At 38.8% G+C, this 25,600-nt stretch overlaps 1 protein-coding gene across 8 annotated transcripts in view; it reads left to right on the plus strand.

Annotated features, from left to right (window-relative positions):
- The window catches only part of RBMS3 (RNA binding motif single stranded interacting protein 3), a 1,441,154-nt gene that overhangs the window by 583,496 nt on the left and 832,058 nt on the right, over positions 1 to 25,600 (plus strand). For 7 of the 8 annotated variants that reach the window (XM_031938176.1, XM_031938175.1, XM_031938179.1 and 4 more), the window contains one exon: positions 5,021 to 5,077. The exons of the other annotated variant lie outside the window; for it this stretch is intronic. In XM_031938176.1, coding sequence (XP_031794036.1) covers positions 5,021 to 5,077 — 57 coding nt within the window. The remainder of the gene's footprint in view (positions 1 to 5,020; positions 5,078 to 25,600) is intronic. 8 annotated transcript variants of the gene reach the window in all.

Below are 25,600 nucleotides of genomic sequence, written 5' to 3' on the forward strand. Positions count from 1 at the left end.
TAATGAAAAGAGGTCTTGACTTTTTGGCAGGACTCCACCTTGGGTACATAATTGGTTATATGACTCTGGGCAGATCACTTAAACTTTCAGTATTCCCAGGCATCTCTAAGGTACTTCCTCATCAAGACATTCCTTCACCAATCAAATCACAGTTTCATTCTAATAAAACTCTCTAAAGCTTATGGTATATTTAATCAAGTGATTCCACTACTAAATTAATCTCCTGCATTTAATTTTCCTTGAATCACTTAACAAACAAGCATTTATGAATTGCCTTTTCTCTGTCAAGAATTCTAAGTTTTGGGAATACAATGACAAAAGTGAAATAGTCCTAGGTTTGAATAGGTGATAAAACATTTACATAAATATGTGGATATCTGCACATATAATTTTAAGAGCTTAAACCTGCCCTAAAATATTTGGAATATCCTGTATATACAGAAAGAATATAAGATAGCTTTGAGAAGAGAGTTTTTATAAGAAACTAGCAATTCTAAGAGGCAGGTGTAGAAAGAAAGGAAAGACACAGAGTAAAGATGAAGTATGCTGTACTTGCTGACTAGTAGACCATTATGGTTGGATTATAAAATATTTGGAAGGGGCTAATGGGTAAAGAAGAGGTGAAATATAGGTAGGTGCCAGGCTGTGGAGAAATATTTTCTCTTTCCTTTGTATCTTCTTTTGTTTCTTCCTTCATTCCTTTGTTTCTTCCTTCTTCCTTCCTTTTTTTCTTTCGTTGATTCCTTCAATTATTTATTCTTTCTTTCTGTCCTTTTTTCTTTCTTCAGTCCTCTATTTTATTTTTTCCTTTTCTCTAATTGTTTCTTTGTTTTTCCCTTTTTTTATTCTTTCTTTCTTGAAACACTTGAATATGGTTGTAGGCAACAGGGAAGGAACTGGTACATAGGGGGAAAAAGGTCGATGATTAAAGAAAATAAGAGTGATAGTAGTTGTCATATAGTTGTAATGGATCTTGGTGAGGAGGACTACCTCTTTATCAGTGTCTAGAGGAAAGGAGGAAATAGTTAAAGAATAAGCCAGAGTTGTGAAATGAAGAGGAGGAGAAAAAAAGCAATTCTTGATTAATATCTTTCATTTTTATTGGTTTAATTATGAGACAAACACATAAGCTAAGAAGGTGGGTAATGGGCACTGCTTTATGATATTCTTAGGAGATAGCATTATTATGGAGATTTAACTTTCATACATCACTTTAAATATTTTATCTCCCATTTGATCTCAGCAGTAGTACTTAAAATTAGACAAGAAATTATGGCCATTCCTCCTCCTTCTTCAAACAATTTCTGCTTTGAAATTAAGTCATTAGTAGGAACACTAAGAAAAGAGGCTGAAATAAATTAACAGCTGAAGCGAGTCAGTCAATTGTCAGGTGTTTGTCAGCCCCTACGCTGTTACCTCCTATTATACTTCTGACATCTTCATGCTTCTCCTTTCTCTTTTGTATGGCACTTTGGTGCTATCTATCCAAAGTATTTACTACTCTGTGAGAACATACTTGTAATTAGATGGAATCAAACTGCTTAGCAACCTATTTTCCCATTGATAGAAGGAGTTTTGATTTCTAGGAGTTCTCTTTAATGAAATCATAGCTCCAGTCCTTGTTCTCACAATGAAGATAAATGTCTAAAGTGCCCTATTAATTAATTCTCCTAAAGTTGACCACTCTGAAGGTCAATTATAAATAAACTGGCCTGGCTAATTGTTTTATGTGTATTATTATGTATATATATATGCATATATATATATATATGTGTGTGTGTGTGTGTGTGTGTGTATTCTTTTATTCATTCATTTATATTGATTGATATGCAGTCCAATGTCAGATTGGACCAATTATCCAGATAATTCAGGCCAAAGACAATTATTCCATTTGGTCTTAGTATCCCTTCCTTCTCTGAGATATTTCAATACTAAACTGAATTTGGAAGGCTGATGATCCCAGTATTCTATGTATCGATACAATGGCAACTGAATCTTTTCATCCTAAATAATTCTTCTATGTGGGTCTTTTATAGATCCTTTCCAGAAGAACCATCCATTGTATTTGTGGCCTTCTTCTCTTCTTGGAAGACTCCCTGCTTTAAGCCTTACAATTCCATCATCAATCAATATGGCATAGTGAGGAAAGTCTGGGATCTGAGTCAAAGAACCTAAGATCTTAGTACTCCTAACTATTAGTAACCTGTGTGACCTTACAGAGGTCATAACTTCTCTGGACCTCAGTTTTTTTTTTTCCACTTGTGAAATGAGGACATTGGTGTAGATTATAACAATTGACCTTTGCAATAGCCCAGAGAAGATTTAAAAATGGAAAGAAATAATGTCAAGAGAGTAATCTGTCTCAAGACCATTCCTGTGTCAACTCAATTTGAAAAATGAAAAAAAAGAAGAATCAATTTTTTCTAGTGTTTAAATTTCTGTAAAGTTGATCTCTCAGGTCATTCCCAACTCTATGAGTCTAAGTTAAAGAAAGACTGGGAACCAGTGTGACAAGACTATAAAATCCTGTGCCTTCTCAAAGGGCTTTGATTTGGTGATTTATTATATCATCATAGCACAGTGAAGTAGTTCAGTTGAGGTGGTTATAATCATGGAAGTACAGAAGCAGTCATGGAGAAATGATTTAAAGCATCTTGATTGAAATATCCAAAGCCAGAGTGCAATTAATTCTAAAAATTTGGGGACAAGAGAAAGAAATCTATGTGAATCTTGATGTGCACAAGTTACTATATCTAAGGAGATATTTTTATTGAGATCCTTTGGAGAGGGCTAGAGACTCCATTATTGAAGACAGTAACTGCTCACAAGGTTTTGCATGGTGTTAAGAAGCCTTTCTCTCTAACATTCTTTCCTCATATTTAGTCAAGACTGATTTCATTTTAGATTAAAGTTTTCTCCAAGTTAAAATGAAAATAACATTTATATATAACAGCATTGACCTTATCAGTCCACTAATGTCTTAGTGTGAGTGAATTCCTTGAGTGAGAGAGATCTAGAGAACAGGTCTCTGCTCTCTGGATAGGGATGGCAACTTTAGGACAAGATTTGGGGAAGAGTCACATAGGATCAGAGTACATGGATAGGTTGTGAACTAACTAACTGGGCATAGCGCCCACATTTACGAGATCATAGATCCTATGAAGTCTCAAAATGAATAACTTTATCCTATCCTTTTCTAATGGGGGCTTTGATGGCAAAGGGCATGGAAACATAGGAAGTTATTTGATTAGGGAACAGGGATGAGGAGTTTGTATATGTCATTAAGTTAAAGGCTTTGGGCAGTCTGGAAGGGAACTTAGAAATCATCTAGTATTATTCCTATATTTAACAGATAAGGAAAATGAGACTCAAAAAGAGCATAGCTCTAGATCACAGACATACATCTAGTAGGAATGACAGAGGCCATCTATATTTCAGATCATGAAACTGAAGCCTCGTGAAATGACTTAGGCATTGAAATGACAGAGCTGGGATTGGAATCTAGTTGCCCTCATTCCACATCCAGTACTTTCTTCTGCTTTTACCAGACTATCACCTTTTAATGCCGAAATGATAAAAGGGGAAGGTATAGTAGGAAAATGTGTCTAAGAGAGATGTCTGCTTCATAGCCTTGGCCTGGGGCCAATCCCGCCTGCTAAGGATTAATCAGACAGTTACTATGGTGGGAGATCTAAAGGGATTGGACCATTTAAAATAGCCTGATAATTTTATTCCCACTAATATTTGTTGATGGGCAGGATAAAATATTCATGGTAATTGAAGCTTAGTGCTTCAGGGATTGGGACATAAAATGATGTTCTATGGAGCCCATATGATTCTATCCTCTTTCCTTTCATCTTCATCTAATTTTATAAGCACATTACAAGGTTTTTGCCCCAATTAATCTGCCTGTGGTTATTCAGTTTAGCTTCTTCTCATGGTCATTTCCACAAGAATGAATCTAAAATTTCTTTGCAGATTTGTCATTAGGGAGGAGTTTTGGTCTTAAAATACAGCCAACTTGGGATCATCAAAAGGCTGAACAAGGTGCTTAGTTCATGGATTCCCTGGACCCTCCGATTCTCTCATACACTGATAGCCTTCAAGCTGTTTCTCTTCTTGTTAGTCCTTTCACTAGACAATAGTCAGGGCAGGATTATTTATTTGTGCTACTTTGGGGAAAATTTGGAAGGGAGGGCAGAGCAGGGCAGGCAGGGAGATTTTTGCTTTATCTGTGGATTGCCCTAGATTGTTCATTTATTCATTCAGTTCATCATCAGTGGGAATTCCCCAGCAAGTTCAGATCACAAGTCTGACCCTCCTTCTTTCAATCCACAAATTTAAAAATGGCACAGATTATAAGAACTGTATGTATTCAGAGAATGGAAAGGTGACCATGACAGGAAAATCAGGTCAAACTTCCTGGAGCAGGTGACATTTGAACTGGTCTTTGAATGATAGGTAATTTAGGAATATATCTCTATTGATGTAGTCATCAACATTAACATTATAGTTAATGTTATTTGTAAAGGCAGAAAGATCAGTGAACACAAAATATATTAGCCTAAGAATAAGAGCTCAAAGGAACCCTTTAGAAAATTGAGTTCAACCCACTAATTTTTACAGACAGGGAAACTTGAGGCCCAGCTAAGATAATTGACTTAAGTTATAATGAACCTTAGAGAGCATCTTATGTCATCTTCTTATTTTACGTTTGAGGAAACTGAGATCCGCCTAGGGTAAGATATATGACAAAGGCTACATAGATAATAAATGTCAGGGTCAAAGGGTGATCTCAGCCAGGCTGGCTGGCATAGTATTTCGAAATAAGTCTGAAGAGGCAGTCTTAATCAGGACCATTGGCAGCTGAGGTCTGGCTAGCATCTGTGGGATAGGGGTGGGGGCATAAGAAGGGAGGGGGGCCTTGATACAAACTGAGAGCACTCTGTTGTTTTTGCTATGTAACAGTAGCTCTGCTGGAGGGTCTCTTAGTAATTAAATCACTGTGCATTTATTTCAGAGAAGCCTGGGACGCGGAAGCCTGGGGACTTGCCCCATTTCTGCAATAGAATATTCTGTAAGTAGAAGAGCATTTATTGTGTTTGTGTACTTGTTCTTACACTAAGGATTGTATAGTCCTTGCTGGAATGTTTTTCCCCATAGTTTCCATATTCTGGACAAAACTAACAAAGAATTGACAGTTCCAAGCCATTCCACACACATTGATGGCCAGCCATTTTCGTCTCCTTGGCTCACTCCTTCCCAAAGAAGTCAAAAGGGAAGGGTAAGAGCTACTCAATTTCTTCCCTTTAAAGTACGGTAACCTGGACCTTTCCTCTGAAAGCATGATGACTTACTCAGCAATAGACCACCGACTGCTATGGATAACAGACGAACCCAACCTTCCAAAACACACTTTTCTCCTTCCCTTAACACCGACTTGGAGGAGAAAGCTGAGACATCTCCCTCTGCTCGTCACATCTGACCCAAGTAGGGAGGAAGCCTGATCAAAGCCCACAGCTAAGTTACTTGGAAATGAAGCAAAGAGAATTGGAGTTTTGCTTACTGGTTGTAATATTCTGAAGGCGATGATGAAAAGTCTAACAATATTGCTAATATAACACTAATAACAATATTGGCATACTTTACAATTTGCAAAGTGCCTCATGTAATTTTTAGAGCCATTCAGTGAGGTCAAGGATCCCTAGCCAGATGTATCTTGGAGACCCCATTTTATGTTTCTTAGACAAGAAGGGGAGAGTGAGCAGCTGATCAGGGACTGCTAATCCTCTGACTTCCTTTAAGGCATCATGTACTATGGACAATTTGGTGTAAATATGGGGGAACAGAGAGGTTAATGACTTAGCTCAGGTTTCAGAGGTAATCTGGAGCAGAGTTGGGATATAAACTCAATCAACAAGCATTTCTTCAGCATCATTTATGCACCTAGAATTTTGCTGTTTGCTAGAGATACCAAAATAAAAATAAACTGATCCTGCCCTCCAGAACTTACAGTCTCTGAAAGGAGCCAACTTGTATACATATAAGGCTATATAAAATAGATCAAAAGTAATTTGTGAGGCAGTTAACTCAGGGGGTACAGGAAAGGCCTTATGTGGGAGATCAGTCAGTCAATTTGTCTGTCAATGAATATTTATTTGTAAATAAATATTTCATAAGTGCCTACTATGGGCTGAGCACTATGCTATGTACTGGGTATACAAAATATAAAAAGAAAGATGTCCCCTGACCACACTATGCTTATAGTCTAATGGAGGATGACAACACACAAAAAAGGAAACTGAAAAAGGGGAGTGGGAGAGGACTGCAGCATGACGGAGAAATCTAAAGGAATGCTACTGATTGGAAAAGGAAGAGATGCTTTCTTATATGGAGGTTGGAGAAGGGACTCTGTTCTCCCTCTTGCAGTCAGAGAGGCTCTAGAAGCAGAGATTGGGGGCGTGAGTCCCAAGGCAGTTGTGATCTCACAGGAGGATGAGGAGGCTCCTGTGGGCATAATGCACAAGTCTAAAGGAGTTCGTTTGAGTGCAAATGGAGGAGATGGCTTCTTCATTTACCATGTGAATTGTGTTTTAAAGAACCAGAGAGGGATGTTGGGAGGAAGGACATCCCAGGTCCAGCTTGTGCAGTCTCAGAGATAGGAGAAAATTGTCAGGAGTAAATAAGAGAGCAAGAGATGCATTTGTGTCCTTTAATGCCAAGCTCAGCACACTTTCCACCCCATCCCACTCCCCAATCTGCATGTTATAGTAGAAGGAAATTTGGATTCAGAGCCAGACAACTTGGGCTCCAATTCTGTTTTGATCATTTTGCTATAAGATGAACTGGGGGCTTTACTTCCTTCATTTTGCAAAGTCAAATGATTGGGTTCAATGACCTCTAGGGCTCTGCTCAGCCCTCAGTCTCGGATTCTGGGATCCCTGCCAACTCTAAGAATCTATGGTTCTGTGTTGGGCAGCCCTGGCAAGGCAGAGGAAAGCTTGAACTGGAGGAAAAAGGACACATGTGTCTCCTTGTCCCTTTCCATTAAGTCAGAGTTCATTTGATGTGTTTTCTGCTGTTGTTTAATGCAGACACTGAGCAGGTATTCTACTGGAGGTGGTTGAGTTATTTGTACAGTGCCTTGAGCTCTTTGGATAAAAGGTGCTTTTAAAACCTCATAAAGTTTTATTGTGTTCCTTCTGTGTTCAGGCCCTCATGTGAGGTGTTGGGGGATGTTAAATCACTTCAAGGAGACAGCAGAGTCCCTGTCCTTAAGGAACAGCTTGTGTTCTTCGTTGCCTTTCCTTGGGCCACATGTTAGATGGGTGCCTAGCTTCTCAGCATCTCCTGAAAAACGGCATTGTCCACTTCTTTTAGTGGAAAAAATCAAGGGTTCCTTTGCATGAAATCTAATTGCATGGTAAATATTTTGTTCCAGCTATGTTCATTTTGCTTAAGTCTCCCCCTTTGCCTTCCCATCCCTTTCTTTTCATTCCCTTTTTCCCTTTCTTTCCTTTCCCTTCTTTGTTTCCTTTCCCTTCCTTTCTTGCTTCTTTTTCTTTTACTTCCTTTTCTTTCCCTTCTCTTCCATTCCTTTGCCTTCCTTTCTTCCTTCTCTTTCTTTTACTTCCTTCCCTTTGCCTTCCATTCTCTGCCTTTTATTTTCTTTTCTTCTGTTCCCTTCCCTTCGTTTCCCTTTCCTTCTTTTCCTTTCCCTTCTTCCCTTTCCTTGTCTTCCTTTCCCTTGCTTGCCTTATATTGCCTTTCTTCCCCCTTCCCTTGCCTTTCTTTTCCTTGCCTTCTTTGCCTTTCTTTGCCTTCCATTCCCTTTCATTCCCTTGCCTTACCTTGCCTTACCTTCCTTTGCTTTCCCTTCCCTTGCTTGCCTTCTATTCCCTTTCATTCCCTTCCTTCCCCCCTTCCTTCCCTTGACTTCCCTTCCCTTCCCTTGCCTTCCATTCGGTTCCATTCCATTCCATCCCCTTCTCCTTTCCTTTCTCTTCCTCCTTCCCTTTCCCTTCCCCTCTATTTCTCCTGACCTTCCTACCCCCACCCTGGGTAGGAACTTCCTTGTGTCTGTGCAGCTTCTCAGGGGAACGGCCTTGGAAACTTTTACTCCATCGTTGCATTCCAAGCTCAGCATGAATGACTGAGAATCCACAGCCCTCTCTGGCAGGAGATTTTTCCAGAGGCCCCATCCATAATATTTTCATGCCAACAGCAGGGGTTTCCAGATGTGTCATTAGGGCTGTGGGCAGACAGAGTTTGCTGGAACTGCAAACCTGAACCCTTGGCTCCTGAGGCACTTGAGAAATGCTACATTGGAGGCCCTTCTTTCCTCCTCCACAGCCCTCCTTTCTCCCAATTTCTGCATGCTTATTCGCTGCTCGCATTAGCTCGGAGTCAAAGTGGAAGTGGTGAGGTGAGGAGAGTGAGACTGATTTGGTGGAACCGCAGCACCGGCTCTGCCGCCCAGGACCCGCGGGCCTATGAGTGTCTGGCAAAGGCTTTAGGATACTTTTTGCTGGGCCTCTCCCTTACTGTGAGAGAATCTTACAGTGTATTTGCCTATTTGTGAAGCAACCCTTAAAGTCACCCTAAAAGCAGTTATTAAGTACTAATAAACATATAAATATACCCGGGGACACAAAGGCAGAAGTTTTATGAGGGCGGGCCGACAAATTTGGCTCCATCACTGCGGAGACTCTAGGGGCATCGGCCCAAAGCTAAAAGGGACATTGTATGTTCTAATTCAAGTCCTCATTTTACAGATGAAAAAATTGAGACCCTGAGAGGGAATAAACGATCCAGTTACCCCAAAGGAACTAGGTCCTCTGACTTCAAATCCATTTTTTTCTTCCCCTGAAATCAGGCTGCTTCCAAATGCAGGAAAACCAACTTTTGATTTCAGTTCATGTGATTGTGCATGTGTGGACATAAATACAAATGCACATACAAAAATACATATGGATACATCTATACATGTATAAAAAACCATGGCTAGGTATAATGCCCTCATGCATATGTAGAGATCTGCTGGTACATACTTATGAAAATATATGCACATCTGCATGTGTGTACACATACACATCTCTATGTCTCGTGTATATATCTAGAGGTGTGCCATATGGACATTTATATTTATAAAGATGCCCATATAGAAATATCCACACACTTACACAGCTCAAAGAAGGTTTGACTCTGTGCACATATTAATGCAAATTGATCTCCATCTCTCTGGACACATGTTTACCTGCCAAGAGCTCTAAGGGGCTGGGTGTTCCTTGCCCCAGTCCTAAGGAAATTCCAGCTGCTCCAGATTCCTCCCCTACACTGACGCCACATTCCCACTAAAAGTGGCCCACGCTTTGTTTCCGGCACATGACAATCCATCTGCTGCCTCCTCGCCTTGGGCCCAGGCTGCCTGCCATCCCTGGAAGGCTCTGTTGCTTCACCCTTGCCTCTTAGAATCTCAGCTCCCTCCAAACTCAGCTCTGATGCTCCCTCTTCCAAGTGGTTTTCCTGATTCTCCCTTTTCCCCAGCTGCTAATGATCAGTCTCCCTCACAAAATCATTGTAGATTTATTTCTCATGGATTTCATTTTTTCTCCTCTCCACATACATGTTGATCTCCACATTTCTGCTTTCCGCCCCCTTATCGTTCCAGAGAACTTCCTTGAGGAAGGAGATGGTTTCATTTCTATCTCGTTATCCCCAGCCTAGTACAATCCCTGGCACAGAACACATTTCCTAACTGATTGCTGATCGATCTGTTGCTTCCTTTGTGAAACCTGGTTGCTAGGCACTGGGGATCAAAGACTAATTAAAACAGTCCCTTTGCTCAATGTACTTACTTCCTGCTAAAAGAAACAATGCCTCCTGATAGATGTCCAAAAAGTAGATAAAAAGCAAATATAGAGTATTTTAAATTGAGGGAGGTATTAAGCACTGTGGGGACCAAGAAAGGTCTGGCACAGCTGATGGTACCTGAATAGCACCTTGAATGGAGCTCAGTACCCATCTCTTCCTATTTGATTCCCACACCAAGTCCTGTGTCCATAATGATGAACAGAAAAGGAGTAATCCTTCAGCATTTCAAAGCTCTGTCATTTCCTTCATGTGGGTGCTTCCTTCTGGGAGGAGATCATGAGCAAACATTTTAATTAAGTGGATGGGGAGTCTTCAAAAGCTGCCAAAGCCAAAATTGTCCCCCCCCTTCTATGCCTAGTATGGCCACGGGACCCTTAGTTGGGACCCAAGGTGACAGGTCATTGTCCACCTCTCGGGGGATTATTTAAAGGCTTTCCCATTCAGTGGGAACTGACAAAGCTGTGCTCTGTTGGTCTAATCTTCCCTGACCCAGGGTCAATTCTGCATCAAGCAGGCTCATGGCAGAATGGAAGAGGCAGAATACAGAGAATAAACCTCAACAAAAGCAATGTGGAGGAAGAGAAAGCTGCCCACCGAGAGGCTGAACAATAGATAAACTTCACAGAGCCCAAACAGTCTGTCTCTCAGCAGCACTCATGGTGTTACCCGCCGCAGGGGTGCTTAACTTGGGCTTTGGGGAACTTTTCAAGTATATATTTTAAAACTGTATTTCAGGAGAATTAGTTTCCTTTTTGTAATCTATACTGTATTCAATTAAACGTACTCTTCTGAGAAGGGATTCGTAGGCTTCACTGTGGACCCATACACATTTACACACACATATACTCACACACACACATACACACACTCATACATGCATACATACATACATACATACACACATACACACATTCACACACACACACATCCACTCACATACATACACACACATAAATTCACAGACACATCCACACACACATACATCCACACACACATACACATATACAAATACATACTCACATACATCCACAAACACATATATCCACACACATACATATACACTGACCCACACATACACACACATACATACATATACACTCACACACACTCATACGTACACACATACAGTAAACAAGGTTAAAAACATAGAACCAGAAAGAAAGAAAAAGAGAAATGGAACAGAGAAGACTGAAAGGAATTGGGGAGATTGGGTTCAGTAAAACTGAGCCCCTGGCAGAAGGTAGCAAAGGGCTTTTTTGCCTCTTTCCCTCTAAACCCTTCTATCTACCAGGGCACAGCATAATTCCAGATGTTCCCATTTCAAAGTTCCCTCATTTCTAGCATCTTGGGCTTTTCAGAAGAAAAGCTTGACTCATGAATGGGTGCCTCCATCCCATGCATATTCTGGTTCAGTGTGAAGGAAATGACTGTTTTGCTTTGGTTTTGCATGGCAGAGCTTGGCCCAGTCAGAATGAGCTAGTCAGGCTAGTGCTTAGTCAGCTAGTCAGGCAATAACCTTTTTTTGTACTAGGCCTTTAATAAGTGCTCTCTCTTGGGGTATCACTTGGGGTCTGAGATAAAATCCAAGCAACCCTGAGACTTCCTTGATCCAGCTCTTCCTCCCTAGCTAGCCTAATCTCATCCTCTCCTTTGCAAGATAGAATCCATCAACTAATATAGGATGGCCTTGCTCAGCTGATCTTTTCCACCAGTGATCCTGAGCTGATCACATCTGTGATGGCTGCCACTTCTGTTTCAAGCATCAGACAGTAGGGGTAGATAGTAGAACACATCTAAAAACTGCCAGTGGCGTTCCCTAGACACCAGGCACGTCAGTCCTGGCACTGGGCCAGATTGCAACCGTCTGGATTCCTTTTGCATGTCTGCTCCAAGCTTATATATTTCATATCCAACAAGGAAACATATCTGATCTTGGAGTTCTGATATTGTCCTGGACAGTCCAAGAAATATTGATGAGCAAAAGACAAAATGACCTGACTCTTCACATTTCAAGGATCAAGAACTGAAAGTATTCTTAAGGAAATCAATCTTTGGAGTGGTGACTCTTTATTTACTCCTTGATCTATTAACAATAAGATGATTGCATAGAAAAAGCAAATGGTGTTATTGTCACCTCATAGGATAATTGATCCATAGCTGGAAGGAACCCCAGAGTTCATCTAGTGCCAGTAACATTTTTTTTTTACAAATGAGCAAACTGAGGCACAGGATGGCCATGGGCTTATAAATTTTTATATTGATAGAACTGTAAAGGTCATTTAGTCTAACCCCCTCATTTAATAGACGAGGAGATTGAGGCTCAGAGTATTTAAGTGACTTGGTATTTGAACCCAGGCTGTTTGATTCCAAATACAGCGTTTTGCCTAGATGAAGGAACAATAGTACTTCATTAGAGAACCATACAGTGGAAAGGTCTATAGTTAAAAGAATTCATGTTCCCATCCCATCTTTTTTGACACTCCCATTGTATCTTTGGCCAAAAATTTGACCCAGAGTACTTCTGAGAGCAATTAAATGATCCAGGATCCTATCATTGCAGGCCCTTCCAAAATACTTGGCATTTTTTAAAATGTTCTACCAGGGAAGGAGCTCACTTTCAGTGCTTTCTTGGCCCAGCCCTTATCCAATTTCTGCATTCTGTTGGTACAACACATGAGTCTTCTCTGGTAATTTTGAGAAAACCCCAGCCTTCTCGAGTCTGAGAACAGATGGAACACTGAACTCAACTCCATTTCACAACAGGGACATGTGTTACTATCTACCAGTCTGTTTTCACTTTATGCGAGATGTTCTAGTCGGCAGAGTTATTAAATTTCTGTATGTACACAAAGCTTTTGAAGTGTGCTTGCTGTATAGTGTGAGTTGAAATAAATGGGGGCTAGTCAGAACTTTTAGCAGTTTTCTATAATTAAGGAGCCCTCTGGGAAAGCCAATAGTTTTAATAATTTTTCCGAGATCTGTTTTGTAGCATTATAGCCAAAACTGTATATGCTTGTGTTTTTGTATGTGTATGTGTGACAGTCAATTTGATGCTTAGTCCAAATATCATTTGTCCAAATACAGGGTAGGAGGATAGAAAGAGTTCTTAGATCGAGACTCAGAGGTCCTGAGTTCAAATGTGATTCTAATCCTACCTCTGTCATCTTGGATAAGTCATTGAACTTCCCTTGGCCCCGTTTTCTTTTTCTATAAATGAGATTTTTGGACATGATAGATTGGAAGTCTTGTTCAGATCTCCAGATCTATGGCCTTCCATTGCTATCTATTTTACATCAGAATTTCAAAGGGTATCAAGCCTTATCAGGATTCAGTTTGATCCTTTCATTAACCAGTCCCATTTTATACAATTGTCTGGCAGTATTTGTATATGTACACATGAACACATGGATGTGATATAGTTGTGATAAATTGTATGTACATTCTGTATTTGGAGAATATTGTGATGGCCATTTCTGAGGCTTTCATTGTTAATGGTCAAGAAAAGTTAAATCATTGATGCTCAGCATTACAGAATGAATAAGAAATGTGTAGGAGAAAGAGAAGAAAAAAGAAGAGGAGGAAGGAAGGAGAAGGAAAAGGGAGGCAAGAAGGAGGAGGAGGAAGAGAAAGAGGAGAAAGATGGGATGAGTTGGAGGGGGAGAGGAAGAGGAGGGGGAAGATTTAGAGCAGGAGGAGAAAAGGAAGAAAAGTAGGTGAAGGACAAAAATAGCCCCAGGAGGGTGACTTGGTCATATTTTAAACACAGCTAAACAATGAAGATAAGATATTTCCAATGCATTATTTGTTTTTGTTTTATTCTCAAATAATTGCTGCATAATTTTGCTTACCATGAATCAGATTTTGAAGGGCATGAAAACGTTACCCATTCTACAGGCTAATATCTGGATCAAAGATCAGATTCCTCCTGCCCCAATGCAACTATATCTGAGTTTAAGAAAACCTGATATAAAAAGCCCCTAAACCAACAAAGACAGATAAATCAGGGAAAAGACTTTCAAGCTCACAAGAAAGGATCTATTGCTTTATTAAAAAAATAATAACAGTAAAATAAGATCCCCTTCCAATTCCTTTTAAGTAGAAATTTCCTCTATTTCCTTTGAAATATGATTTTATACAAATTTAATTACACACAATATTTTAAGAAACACATTTATTATAGAAATCATACTGCATCTGGGTTTGACTTTTTACCATAGCCCTCACAACAAAGGGATTGGGTTTTCAGAGATGATCCTTGCTACAGCTTTTCTCAAAGTCCATTTGCAGATAAGGGTGGGGATGGTACTTGGATACTTAATGCTAGTTATGATAAGTCCTGGATAGAAATGATACATAAACTACTTTAGTGGCCAGCATTCATGTTTCAATATACCAGGTGATCCAATAAATCATGGACCCTCCCCATTTCCCATGATTACAGCCTCTAAAATTGGGCTTCCTAATTACTGGGGATATTGCTTTGTCTTTAGTCCCCTTCACCTACAGAAGATTCAGAAATGCCAGTTGCCATATGAAACATCTTTTTTGCTAGCCCTCCACCCACCTCTAAATGGTCACATGGCAAGAAATTAAAGCCAGCCCTCTTTGGTGGAGTCTGCTTAACTTTCAGGCCTTTGCCAAAAGGGTGTTATTTCTTAGGGAATGCTGTTTTGCAGGACTGGGGAAACTTGAACTTTTGATGACATTTTGAATAGTAGGATCATGACTAAATCTGACTCTTTTAGTGAATGACTAATAAGATACGTGTGACCTGAAGTTGGTACCCATTATGCATAGTATAGGGAATTTGTGCTTGGAGAAATAGTTATCTTGGCCACTTTACTCTTGGCATTCTTGGATAGAGGAGAACAGTCACTATTCCTGTGACAGACCTGATTGAAGATCTGCAGGCAACTAAATGCTAATTTTCTCTGCCCGTTTTTAATGGCTGCTTTACTTTGCCTCTATTGCTTATGCGGTATCTTCTGTTGAGGGACTAATTTGAGTGGCTGCAAGGATGGGCTCAATCTTCAAGTGACATATTCATAATACTAGAAATGGAACCAAGTCTGAGGACAATTGTCAAATTTCTCTGCTTACTATCAATAAGACCACACATAACTATTTGAGATAAAATTGTGCTGTTTACAAGGATTCCATAGCTTCTCTTGGTATCTTGTTCTGTTGTTTAACAGTCCTACATGAAAATGCCTTTACAACTCAAATAAATCATTTGTGCAACAAGAGCTTTTTCTCTTGCTCTTTTGCATAAAGTCAAAGTGTTAGAAATGGAAGGGATTTCAGAGGTTATCTAATCCTAATTTTTTTATTTTACAGATGACTAAACTGAGGCCCAGGGAAGTCAAGTGACACAATTTTATAGTTAGGTTTGGACCCTAGGTCCTCTGACTTCAAATTCAGGGTGTTTTTGCTTTATCACACTGCTCTCTCATTGGAGATGGAAAATAATTGGTCATTTTCTACTAATAACTCTTCTTACAATGAAATTCATTTAAATTTCTCCTTCACCTCTTTTTCTAGCTAAATAATCCATTTTGTCACATTTCTCCATGGGTTTTACTTTTTACTTCCCAAAACATGAAGCCATAGATTAATCCACTTCTGTAATTAGAAAAAAAAATAATTATGTCAGAGTAAAATCTCCATTGGTCAAGAAGGCAAAAAAAATCTACTATTTTGCTTGTGATACATTTAAACTTGGGTTCTGTTAACCTTCCCATGAGGCACACCGTTTTTGCTCTAACTTTCATGGCCTTCAGAAATGTGAAGAATTATGTTGAAAAATGTCCAACAAATCTCTTCTAATTAATTTAATCCCCACAGATGAATACCTGTGCATTGGTGTAAGCCAGGCGAAGAATATCAGTACTTTTTGGACAGGGAGCTTTGGCAAGAGTCATTTTGATAGGAGTTGTTGAAAGATCGTATAGTAGAGAGATGTCAAAAAGAAATTTACTTCAACTGAACCAACTACGCCCAGTGAAAGAACTCTGGGAGATGACTAAAAACCATTACATTGAGTTTCCAATCCCTGTATTTTTGCCCACCTGCATTTGGATTTCCTTTACAGGCTAATTGTACAATATTTCAGAGTCCGATTCTTTTTGTACAGCAAAATAATGGTTTGGTCATGTATACTTATTGTGTATCCAGTTTATATTTTAATATATTTAACATCTACTGGTCATCCTGCCATCTGGGAGAGGGGATGGGGGGAAGGAGGGGAAAAATTGGAACGGGAGGTCTGGCAATTGTCAATGCTGTAAAGTTACCCATACATATAACCTGTAAATAAAAGGCTATTAAATTAAAAAAAAAACTCAACATATGCTTTGTAAGATGAAAAAAGAAGAAATTTACTGAGACTCAGATTTTAGGAAGGGGTCTAATGAAAGGGCATCTTAAAATAGGCCCAGATAATCTATTTTCTAATTCTAATTATTTAAGAACATAATTGCTATATTTATTTTTAATGATACTATATTAAAATATGAGATAAAATATATAATGACAATATATATTATCAGTATAGTAGATTAGGTTCTGAGTTTAGAATCAGGAGAATCTGGGTCCAAACCCTCCTTCTAATATATAACAGCATGAAACTCTGGAAAAGTCGCTTAATTTGTTTCAGTCTCAGTTTCCTCCTTTTGAAGACAGGGATAATAATAACCCCTATCTCCTAGGTTTGTTGTGAGGATAAAATGAAACAGCAACTGGATAACATATTGTAAAACTTGAAACTTTAACTAATCCAACTCCTTTTATTTTACAGATGAGTAAACTGAGGCTCAGGGAAGTCAACTGATGCAATGTTATAATTAGGATTGGACCCTAGGTCCTCTAACTTCAAATTCAGTGTATTTATGCTGTATTACACTACTTTCTCATTGGAGGTGGAAAATAAACTATAAATAACTGGACTCTGTGCCCAGGGGCAAGCAACAATTTCTGGGTGCTTCAAATGGCTCCTTAGAATTTAATCCAAAGAAAAAGCCACATTTCATGGTGAAGAGAGGTCACATTCTGAGAATTTCTACACCATGACAAAATCGCAGTTGCTTTCCCATTCATATATTCTTGTATAATAGAAATGAAAATAAAATTCTGAGGTAATTTGTTATTACTTCTTTCTGGTAGAACTTGAATCTAAATAGGAGCAGATTAATGAATATTGTTTTTATTTTCTAAAGACATAAAGAGGAGCCCCAATATATTACCTCAGGAAATGCCCCACCCCATGACTAATGCTTCTTCTTTGCAGAAAATTTTATCTGATTTGTAATCTAAATCTACTCTAGTATACTTCAGAGTTCTTGTCTGCACCATGGAAAACAATGGGTCATACGTTTCATAATTTAAGTACACTGAGAAATTATCCCTCATCTTTCCTTCCTTAAAAAAAATAATCCAAGTGCCCTTCATCTTGCTCTACATATCCTATCTTTCAACTTTGGAAAGTTTCTTTTCTTTTTTCTCGGAGACTTTTCTAAGCTCTCAACAGAATTCCTTTGCTGTAGAAATGAACAGCAAGCTTAGAGTTCTTATTTTTCTGTGTAATTTAATATTCTGCTTTCTTCTATACTTAGAAAAATTTATTTATTATTTAATTTAATATTATGATCTGTTGCTTTGTTTAATATTCTATTATTTTGTTCTATTGCTCTTCCGAATGAATGCATTATGCAATAAGAGTCCATTCCCTCTGCTGGAAAAGTGACCAAAAGCTCTCATAGCCTTTGTTCAGTAGACCAGTGGGTCATATTAATATAATAGAGAGATCTTATATGAAATAATGCAGAAGAAAGTGGGCAGAAACAGGGGAGCAATGTATACGATAACTACATCAATATGAGTGAAAACAATATTGGCAGCCTTCAAAACTCCAATCGATGTGACTTCTGAGGACTGTTAAATAAAGAATGCTACAGGAGATGAAGTGAAGGTAGGGAATCACATGCTTTTTGTTAAACATAGCCAATATGTTTTATTTTGATTAATTATAACTATGTGATGGAGGACTGAGGGACAAGGGTTATTACTGGAAACTGAGTGATATTTAAAATATCACCAATAAAATATCTTAATTATTTTTAATGGATGAGGATCCATTGACTATAGGATTACTAGGCTTGTGTCTCAGATTCTTCTCTATCACTTAAAAGCTATGTAACCTTAAGTAAAACATTTAGATATCAGCATCCTCATCTATGAGATGGGCAAAATGCCATTTGGACTATCTATTTTATAGTTCTGTCATATCTGACTCTTCATGACCTCATGGGCCATAATGTCAATGGGATCTTCTTGGAAAAGATACTGGTGTGATTTGTTATTTACTTCTCAAGCTCATTTTATAAATAAGGAAACTGAGACAAGCAGGGTTAAATTACTTGCCCAGAGTCATGTGGCTAGTAAGTGTCTGAGGGCACCCTTCCTGACTCCAGACCCAATATTATCCAGTGAACCACTTAGCTGCTTCATAACTACCTTACAGGGTTACTATAAGTATAAAATGATATTACGGCTATCATCTTTGCTTTTAGTTATTTCTGTCATTGTCTTATAAAAAGGGACACACTTTAAACAATTGATTCATGATTATCTGTTAGAATTATTTTGACCTATTGGGTCTGTTCTCAGTTAATCACATAACCCCTCTATAACACTTCCCATGAATAAGCAAAATAAGAATTATAGCATTTCACTAAAAATTGAAAAATAATTTTTTCTCTGCTTTTTTTCCTCCTTTTTTAGTCAGTGTTATGGATTTTCATGAACCTGGTCTAACAGTGTCTCTAGTATGCTCGTATTTATGCTACCTTTCACGCACCCATGGGCAGTGACCATGCCCTTTCAGGATTTGAAATGATGTTAGAAAAACCAGGTGACCTTCAAACGCTACATTAGTGGGACATTTTGCTTCTGCAACTTCACGGTTTTAGCTAAATAGTAGGTCACAGACAGAAGAGTTTTCTTTCATTATGAAATGAAAAAGAAAAATAGGCCATGGTCTGAAAGGAAGCTTCTGCTCTTAGTGCTCCAGGGGCTCTGTCAGAGCTGCTTTTGGGAAAACGGAGGCTCTTCAAGAAGGAAAGAGCCATTTGTAACTATTAGCATGAGGCTGATTAACTACACATACATGGGTTTCACTTAGCCCAGGGATGGCAGTTGATGGGACTGCTCCCAGACTTATTTGGCAACAGGGCAATAACCAGAGATTGTAAGGATCACAGTGTTGGAAGAGTCCCCAGAGACCATATGGGTCAATCTGATACCTGGCTGAGAATCTTTTCTAAAACACAATGGATATAGGGCCATCCATCCTGTGCCTAAAGACCTCGACTGAAAGGATACCTACTACCCACTAAAGCAAGCTATTCCATTTTCATTCATTCATTCACTCACTCATTCATCCAACCAGCAGTGAAAAGGAATCCATTTCTACCCAAGGCAGTTCATTCCCCTGGTGGACAGCTTCTATTGTTGTTAGGAAAGTTTTCTTCTTCTTTTTTTCTTTCTCCCTCTGTTATTAAGCTTAACTTCCAACTCTTACCCATGGGTTCTTGCTCTTCCATTTGGGAACAAAGAGAAATCAAATATATCTTTCAGATGACAGACATCCAGCTATTTGAAAATGGCCATTATGAACTCCCTAAATCTCTTTTTTTCCAAGGCAAACATCACTATTTACTTCAGTTGATCCCCATACATATGGTTTCTGTTGCCTGGAGTGAACATCATTGAGGCAGCTTTTTATTAACAATCCACTTATGGAAAGCATCCTTTAACTTCATAAAGTTCATGTACATATCTTCCCAGATATTTTCCCCTGAGGCAATTGGGGTTAAGTGACTTGCCTAGGGTCACACAGCTAGGAAGTTTAAAGTGTCTGAGGCCAGATTTGAACTCAGGTACTCCTGATTTCAGGGCTGGTACTCTATCCACTGTACCACCTAGCTGCCCCAATGTTTTTCATAAATCACTTCTTGTGCCAGAGATAGGACAAGTACTATAATTCTTAGACTGAGTCACAACATGGCTGAGTTACTTGTCAAAGTTCTCAAAGATATTAAAAATTGCCATACATTCTCTTGAATTTTATTACGTTTTTTTCTCTCAAAAAGATCATAACCACTTTATTTAAAAATAAGTTTTGTTAAAGCCTTTTTTACACACTCTGTCCCTGACTCATAATTCAAAACTTTTGTATAACAAAAACAACAGATAACAAAAGTCCCTGACTAATCCGGAATACAGTATTCTACCCTAATAATCACCTATCTCTCGCCTGACAGAGCATCTTTTGCTTTTTTTAATAGGGATGTTTTTAAATGGCCAGAAAGAATATTCCTTTTACTGATATTTCACTTATATTATAGTCAGTGTGTACATGTATATATGTATATATACACATATTCATGCATATATATATACATGCGAGTATATATGCATATATAATTATATACATGTATTTATACTTATACACTGCTTTCTACTTTCTACATCTGTTTAAAGAATTCCATGTTTTTTTTTGTGGATAAATCCATGTACTTTGTAATCTGCAAAACTCTTCTGTGATATTAACATACCATTATGTGTTTACTCATTCCTAAAATGATGGGAAAACACTTTTATCAATTCATTTATAACATAGACAAAATTGCTGCTATGAAAATTTTAGCATTTAGAAGGTTTTTGTTTCTGTTTTTCATTTTCTTGCATCCCCAATATTTTTTCCTCCAAAATGCTCTCTCCCTAGGTTTTTTACACATGGCAAAGCATTGTAGGAAAGCTTTGGAGAAACAGGCATTATCCTGTCTGCCTCCTGTTGGGAAGGGTCAGTTCAGGTTGACAATGATATTATGGTGAATATTCTGCCATAATTCTGACACCAAATTGTTCTGAAAGCTAAAGGACTCAGTGACATTTTATAGATTGGGAGAATAAGAACCAGACTTTCTGAGCTAAATAGCATACCATTGATGTTTACATTTTTAGACTTAGACTCTGAGCAGTGTGGATCTGCAGTGAAGTAGAAAGAACATGAAATTCGGTATCAAAGGGTTTGGCTTCAAATATTGACTCTCAAACTATGTGACCTTGGGGAAGACACGACTCTAAGCATCCATTTCCTCATCTGTAAAAGGAGAGAATTTGATGAGTTGACCTTTGAGGTCCTCTACATCTATGAATCGAGATTCTATGAAAGCCAGATGGTGGCTTGAAGCATATCCCAAAGAGATTGGCTTAAAGATTGTATCCTTAGCTTCCCCTATGCATTATAGAGTCAAAATTGGGCAATAATCTGAAATATATGGTAGAAAGAAGGAGAATGCTGCTCTTGTACCTTGCTTCACATCTCAGCTCATATTTTTTTTAAAGTTTTGTGGCCCCTGACAGATGTTTAGACCTCTCGAATTTGTTGTCCTCGGCTCTAAAATAGAGATAATCCTCAGTAGCCCTATTTAACAGGACTATTATGGGGTCAAAGGAAATATGGGAGGCAGAACAGATAAGGGGAATGAGTGCTGGCTTCAGAGTCAAAGAATTAAGGGTTCAAATTCTAGATTTTCCATTTACCATATGAGTGACTCTGAACAAGTGACTTTGTCTGGACTTCAGTTTCCTCAACTCGAAAATGAAGGGGTTAGTGTAGACAACCTTTAGGGGTCACCTGATGCTCTAATTCTATGCTCCCATGAAGTTATTAAAGTGCCCAATGATTTAATCTTTCTTTTTTCACTATCTTTACTCTTCTATCTCATCATTTTTAAAAACAGAAAATTACCTGGGTAAATAAAGGCAGAAAATACTAAATAACTACATAACTTTCTTTCCCAAAGAATTGCTCATAAAAATCCTTTTTTTGTGTAAAGGCTGAAAAATCGATCTTTTCTGATATTAAGTGATTAGAATCTCTCTCATTCTAAGCTTAGAGTAGACAATTTTAGCAATGGAATGAGAAATGAAATATCTGCAAAAATTATTTGAGAAGATACAACTGACTGCCAACAGAACTGGGCCAGCTCTGAGTGAGAAATAATAACAGTCTAGAGTCGACTTCTATAACCCCAGGGGTCACTGAGGATTTTAAAGGATGTTGTGAAAAGTCTCGATGGAAATTAACTTTACTTGACTTTGATAGAAAAAAATGAATACATGACACCCAGTGCTTTTAGAAGATATATGCTGTCAAATAAAAACAAAAGAAAGAGGGAAGAGAGAGACAGGCAGACAGACAGACATAAATAAAGACAGAGATAAAGAGACAGAGACAGGGGAAAGAGAAATAGAGATAGACAGAGATGGGGCAGAGAGACAAGAGACAGAAATCGACAGAGACAGAGAGGCAGACAGAAACAGAGACAGAAAAATAGAAACAGAGACACAGACAGAAATAGACAAGACAGAGACAGATATATAGAGATAGAGACTTAGAGAGAGAAAAAGACACACAGAGATAGAAAGACGTAGAAAGACAAAGAGAGACAGAGATGGAGAAGCAGAGAGAATTTCAGAATATAAAATTTGTTTGGTTGTTCTTCCATTCATGATGGCTTGTCGCTGCCATCCTCCCTGTCCCAGGCACCCCTGTCCCTGTAAATGCTTCTGAGTGAATACTAGTAACAGAAATTGTTGTTTTGTTGTTGTTCAGTTGTGTCAATCATGTCTGACTCTTTGAACCCATTTGGGATTTTCTTAGCAAAATTACTTGACTGATGTGCGGTTTCCTTCTTCAGCTTGTTTTATAGATGAAGAAACTAAGAGAAATAGGAATTAGTGACTTGCCTATGGTCACACAACTAATAAGTGTCTGAGAGTATAATTGAACTCAGGTCTTCCTGGATCCAGTCCAGATACTTTATATACTGTGCCACTTAGTCATCCCAGTAATAGAAAAAAAAATGAAGCAAAACATTTCTTTGGCACATTGCTCTCCTTTCTCCAGTCATTGACACTCATGAGGTCACCAGGAATACTCTGTGTGTGTGTGTGTGTCTGTCTGTCTGTCTCTCTCTGTCAAAGTGTCTCTGTCTCTGTATCTTTCTGTCTCTCTGTGTGGGTCTGGACTGTAGAATTTATTTAATGCATATATGCTATTATATATAATGCATACTGCTTAGACAAATTGTGTTTTGGAAAGACGGGTCAGTTTTATTTATTATTTGTTATTATTCTACTGTTGCATATTGAGTATATGAAAAATGGAAAAAGAAGTCCTATTTCCTCACCTCAAGGAGATTGTAGTCTAATGGGAAGCTATCTCTACTTCAGTAAGTGAAAAACAATTTGTGTACTAAGAGCACTAGTATGTGTACTAAGAGCCCAACAATGTGATCTAAAAAAATATGGAGAGGAAAAATCACCTGGAAAGGTTGGAAAGGACTTTCCAGAAGAGCCTGAAGGAAGAGATTTAAGTTAACAGTCAGTGCCAGTGGGGGGTTATGGGATAGCCTCCTCATTGGTCTCCTAGCTTTCAGACTCTCCACTTTCCAAGTCATGGTCCCTCACAGCTCTTTCTAAAGTAGAAGCCTGGTGACAATCCCTCATAGCAGAAGCTTCACTGCCTCCTCCTTATTGCCTTTAAGATATAATACAAATGCTACAAATGAGCATTGAAAGCCTTTCCCTTTATGCCTCCAGTCCACTGAGGATACAGCCAAAAGACCTTTGTTATGGGATGGAATTTACATCCTGGCTCTGCCACTTAACTTTCAATAGAATATTTAATCCTTTTGCTCTCAATCGCTTATTTGCAAAAGGTTGGTTAGGGTTCACTTACCTTCTCCATCCCTTCCAACTCTAGATGCTATGAGCCCAACCTTCCCTTGACTTATTGTCTATCACCACCTCCCTATGTGCCCTCTATTTTAATGGACTTTCCCTGTATTCCTTAAACTTGCCATTCCACCGTCTCCCAACTCTATTGCACAGACTGCTCAATATGCTTGGAGTATCCTCCCTATAAGAAGTCATTTCCTTCAAACTTCAATTAAACTTCTCAAACCCCCACATGAAGCCTTTTTTGATTTTCACATCCCCTGTCCCCAGCTGCTACTGCCTATTCCCCCAAATTGCCTTGTATTTGTTTTATATTTGCTTACAAGAATGTATCCTATTTATCTCAACAGAATGCAATATTTTATTGAGAGCAAGGAGTGTTATTTTTACACATTAGTGTTCAGCACCTGGGATTAGAACAATAGCTTTGGTCTTGAAGGGGAACTTTATCCATGGGTGATTAATAAATGCTAGCTGGTCTTGGCTTAGACCATGGTCTGGGTGGATGCAATGGGGGTAGAGGAGGGCAGCGTGGGACTGATAGTAGTGCAGTTTGCTGGCCACATGGAGCCAAATGAATCTGGAAAGGCAGGTCAAAACCAAATTTAGGAAGGGCCTGAAATGTCAGGCTTGGGAAATCATATATTTTTTTCCTTAGATGTAATCACAAGATATTGAAAGGTTTTTAAGACTGCAAGTGACGAGTGACACAGACCAGTGTCTCAGGAAGATTTAGTTGGAGCTAAGTGAAGCTTAGTGAAGCTTCACTAAGTGAAGCTAAGTGAAAGACGGGTCAGAGAAGGGAAAGACTGGAGGGAGGGAAATCAATTAGGAGGCTATTCAAAAATAATATTGACACTATATGCAAAGGCTTGAGATGGCTATCTCAGCTTATCTATTAAATTGTTTCCATGGAGGTGGCAGTTAAAAAGCATTCTGAGTTTTTTTTTTCCTTCCTTCCTTCCTTCCTTCCTTCCTTCCTTCCTTCCTTCCTTCCTTTCTCTTTCTTTCTTTCTTTTTTCTTTTTTGTTTTTCTTTCTTTCTTTTTTCTCTTCCTTCTTTCCTTCTTCCTTCCTTCCTTCCTTCCTTTCATCCTTCCTTCCTTTTTTCCTTCCTTCCTTTCTCCCTTCCTTTCTTTCTCTCTCTTTCTTTCTTTCTTTCTCTCTCTCTTCCTTCCTTCCTTCCTTTCTTTCTCTTTCTTTCTTTCTTTCTCTCTCTCTTCCTTCCTTCCTTCCTTCTTTTCTTTCTTTCTTTCTTTCTTTCTTTCTTTCTTTCTTTCTTTCTTTCTTTCTTTCTTTCTTTCTTTCTTTCTTTCTTTCTTTCTCCCTTCCTCCCATCCTCCCATCCTCCCTTCCTCCCTCCCTCCCTTTCTTCCTTCCTTCCTTCCTTCCTTCCTTCCTTCCTTCCTTCCTTCCTTCCTTCCTTCCTTCCTTCTTTCTTTCATAGTTAATAGGCCAAGTCTAACCACTCTCTGTCTGCCTTCATTCTCAGACTACTCTGTGAGTCAGGCAGTGATAGCTGGCTGTTACAGTATTGATTTTAGAAACGTCTCCAGAAAGGATTCCATAGCCTGTGACAGAGCCAGGGCCAGAAATCCTGGATGTCTCTCTGGTTCTGTGACCTTTCTCCTCAGTAAACCACGCTCCAAGTTTGGTTTCCAGCTCTAGCTGGGGGGAACATTTCTGTTAAATAATAAATGAGCCAACATATGTATTTCCTGTGTGCTGGCATGGACTTAGGTTTAATAAATAATATGGCATTCAGAGGATGACTAAAGATCATGGAGCATTGTTTCCATTAACTTCTCTGGCTCTGGTGTACAATAGGCAAGATCTCATCCAAGTGGTGGCCACTAGAACATGTGGATATTGTGGTGTTTTGTCCTTTGGCTGGGATACAGTATAAGGCATTAAATACCAAA

This window comes from Sarcophilus harrisii, chromosome 5 (assembly GCF_902635505.1).
Source record: "Sarcophilus harrisii chromosome 5, mSarHar1.11, whole genome shotgun sequence".
Classification (NCBI taxonomy): domain Eukaryota; kingdom Metazoa; phylum Chordata; class Mammalia; order Dasyuromorphia; family Dasyuridae; genus Sarcophilus; species Sarcophilus harrisii.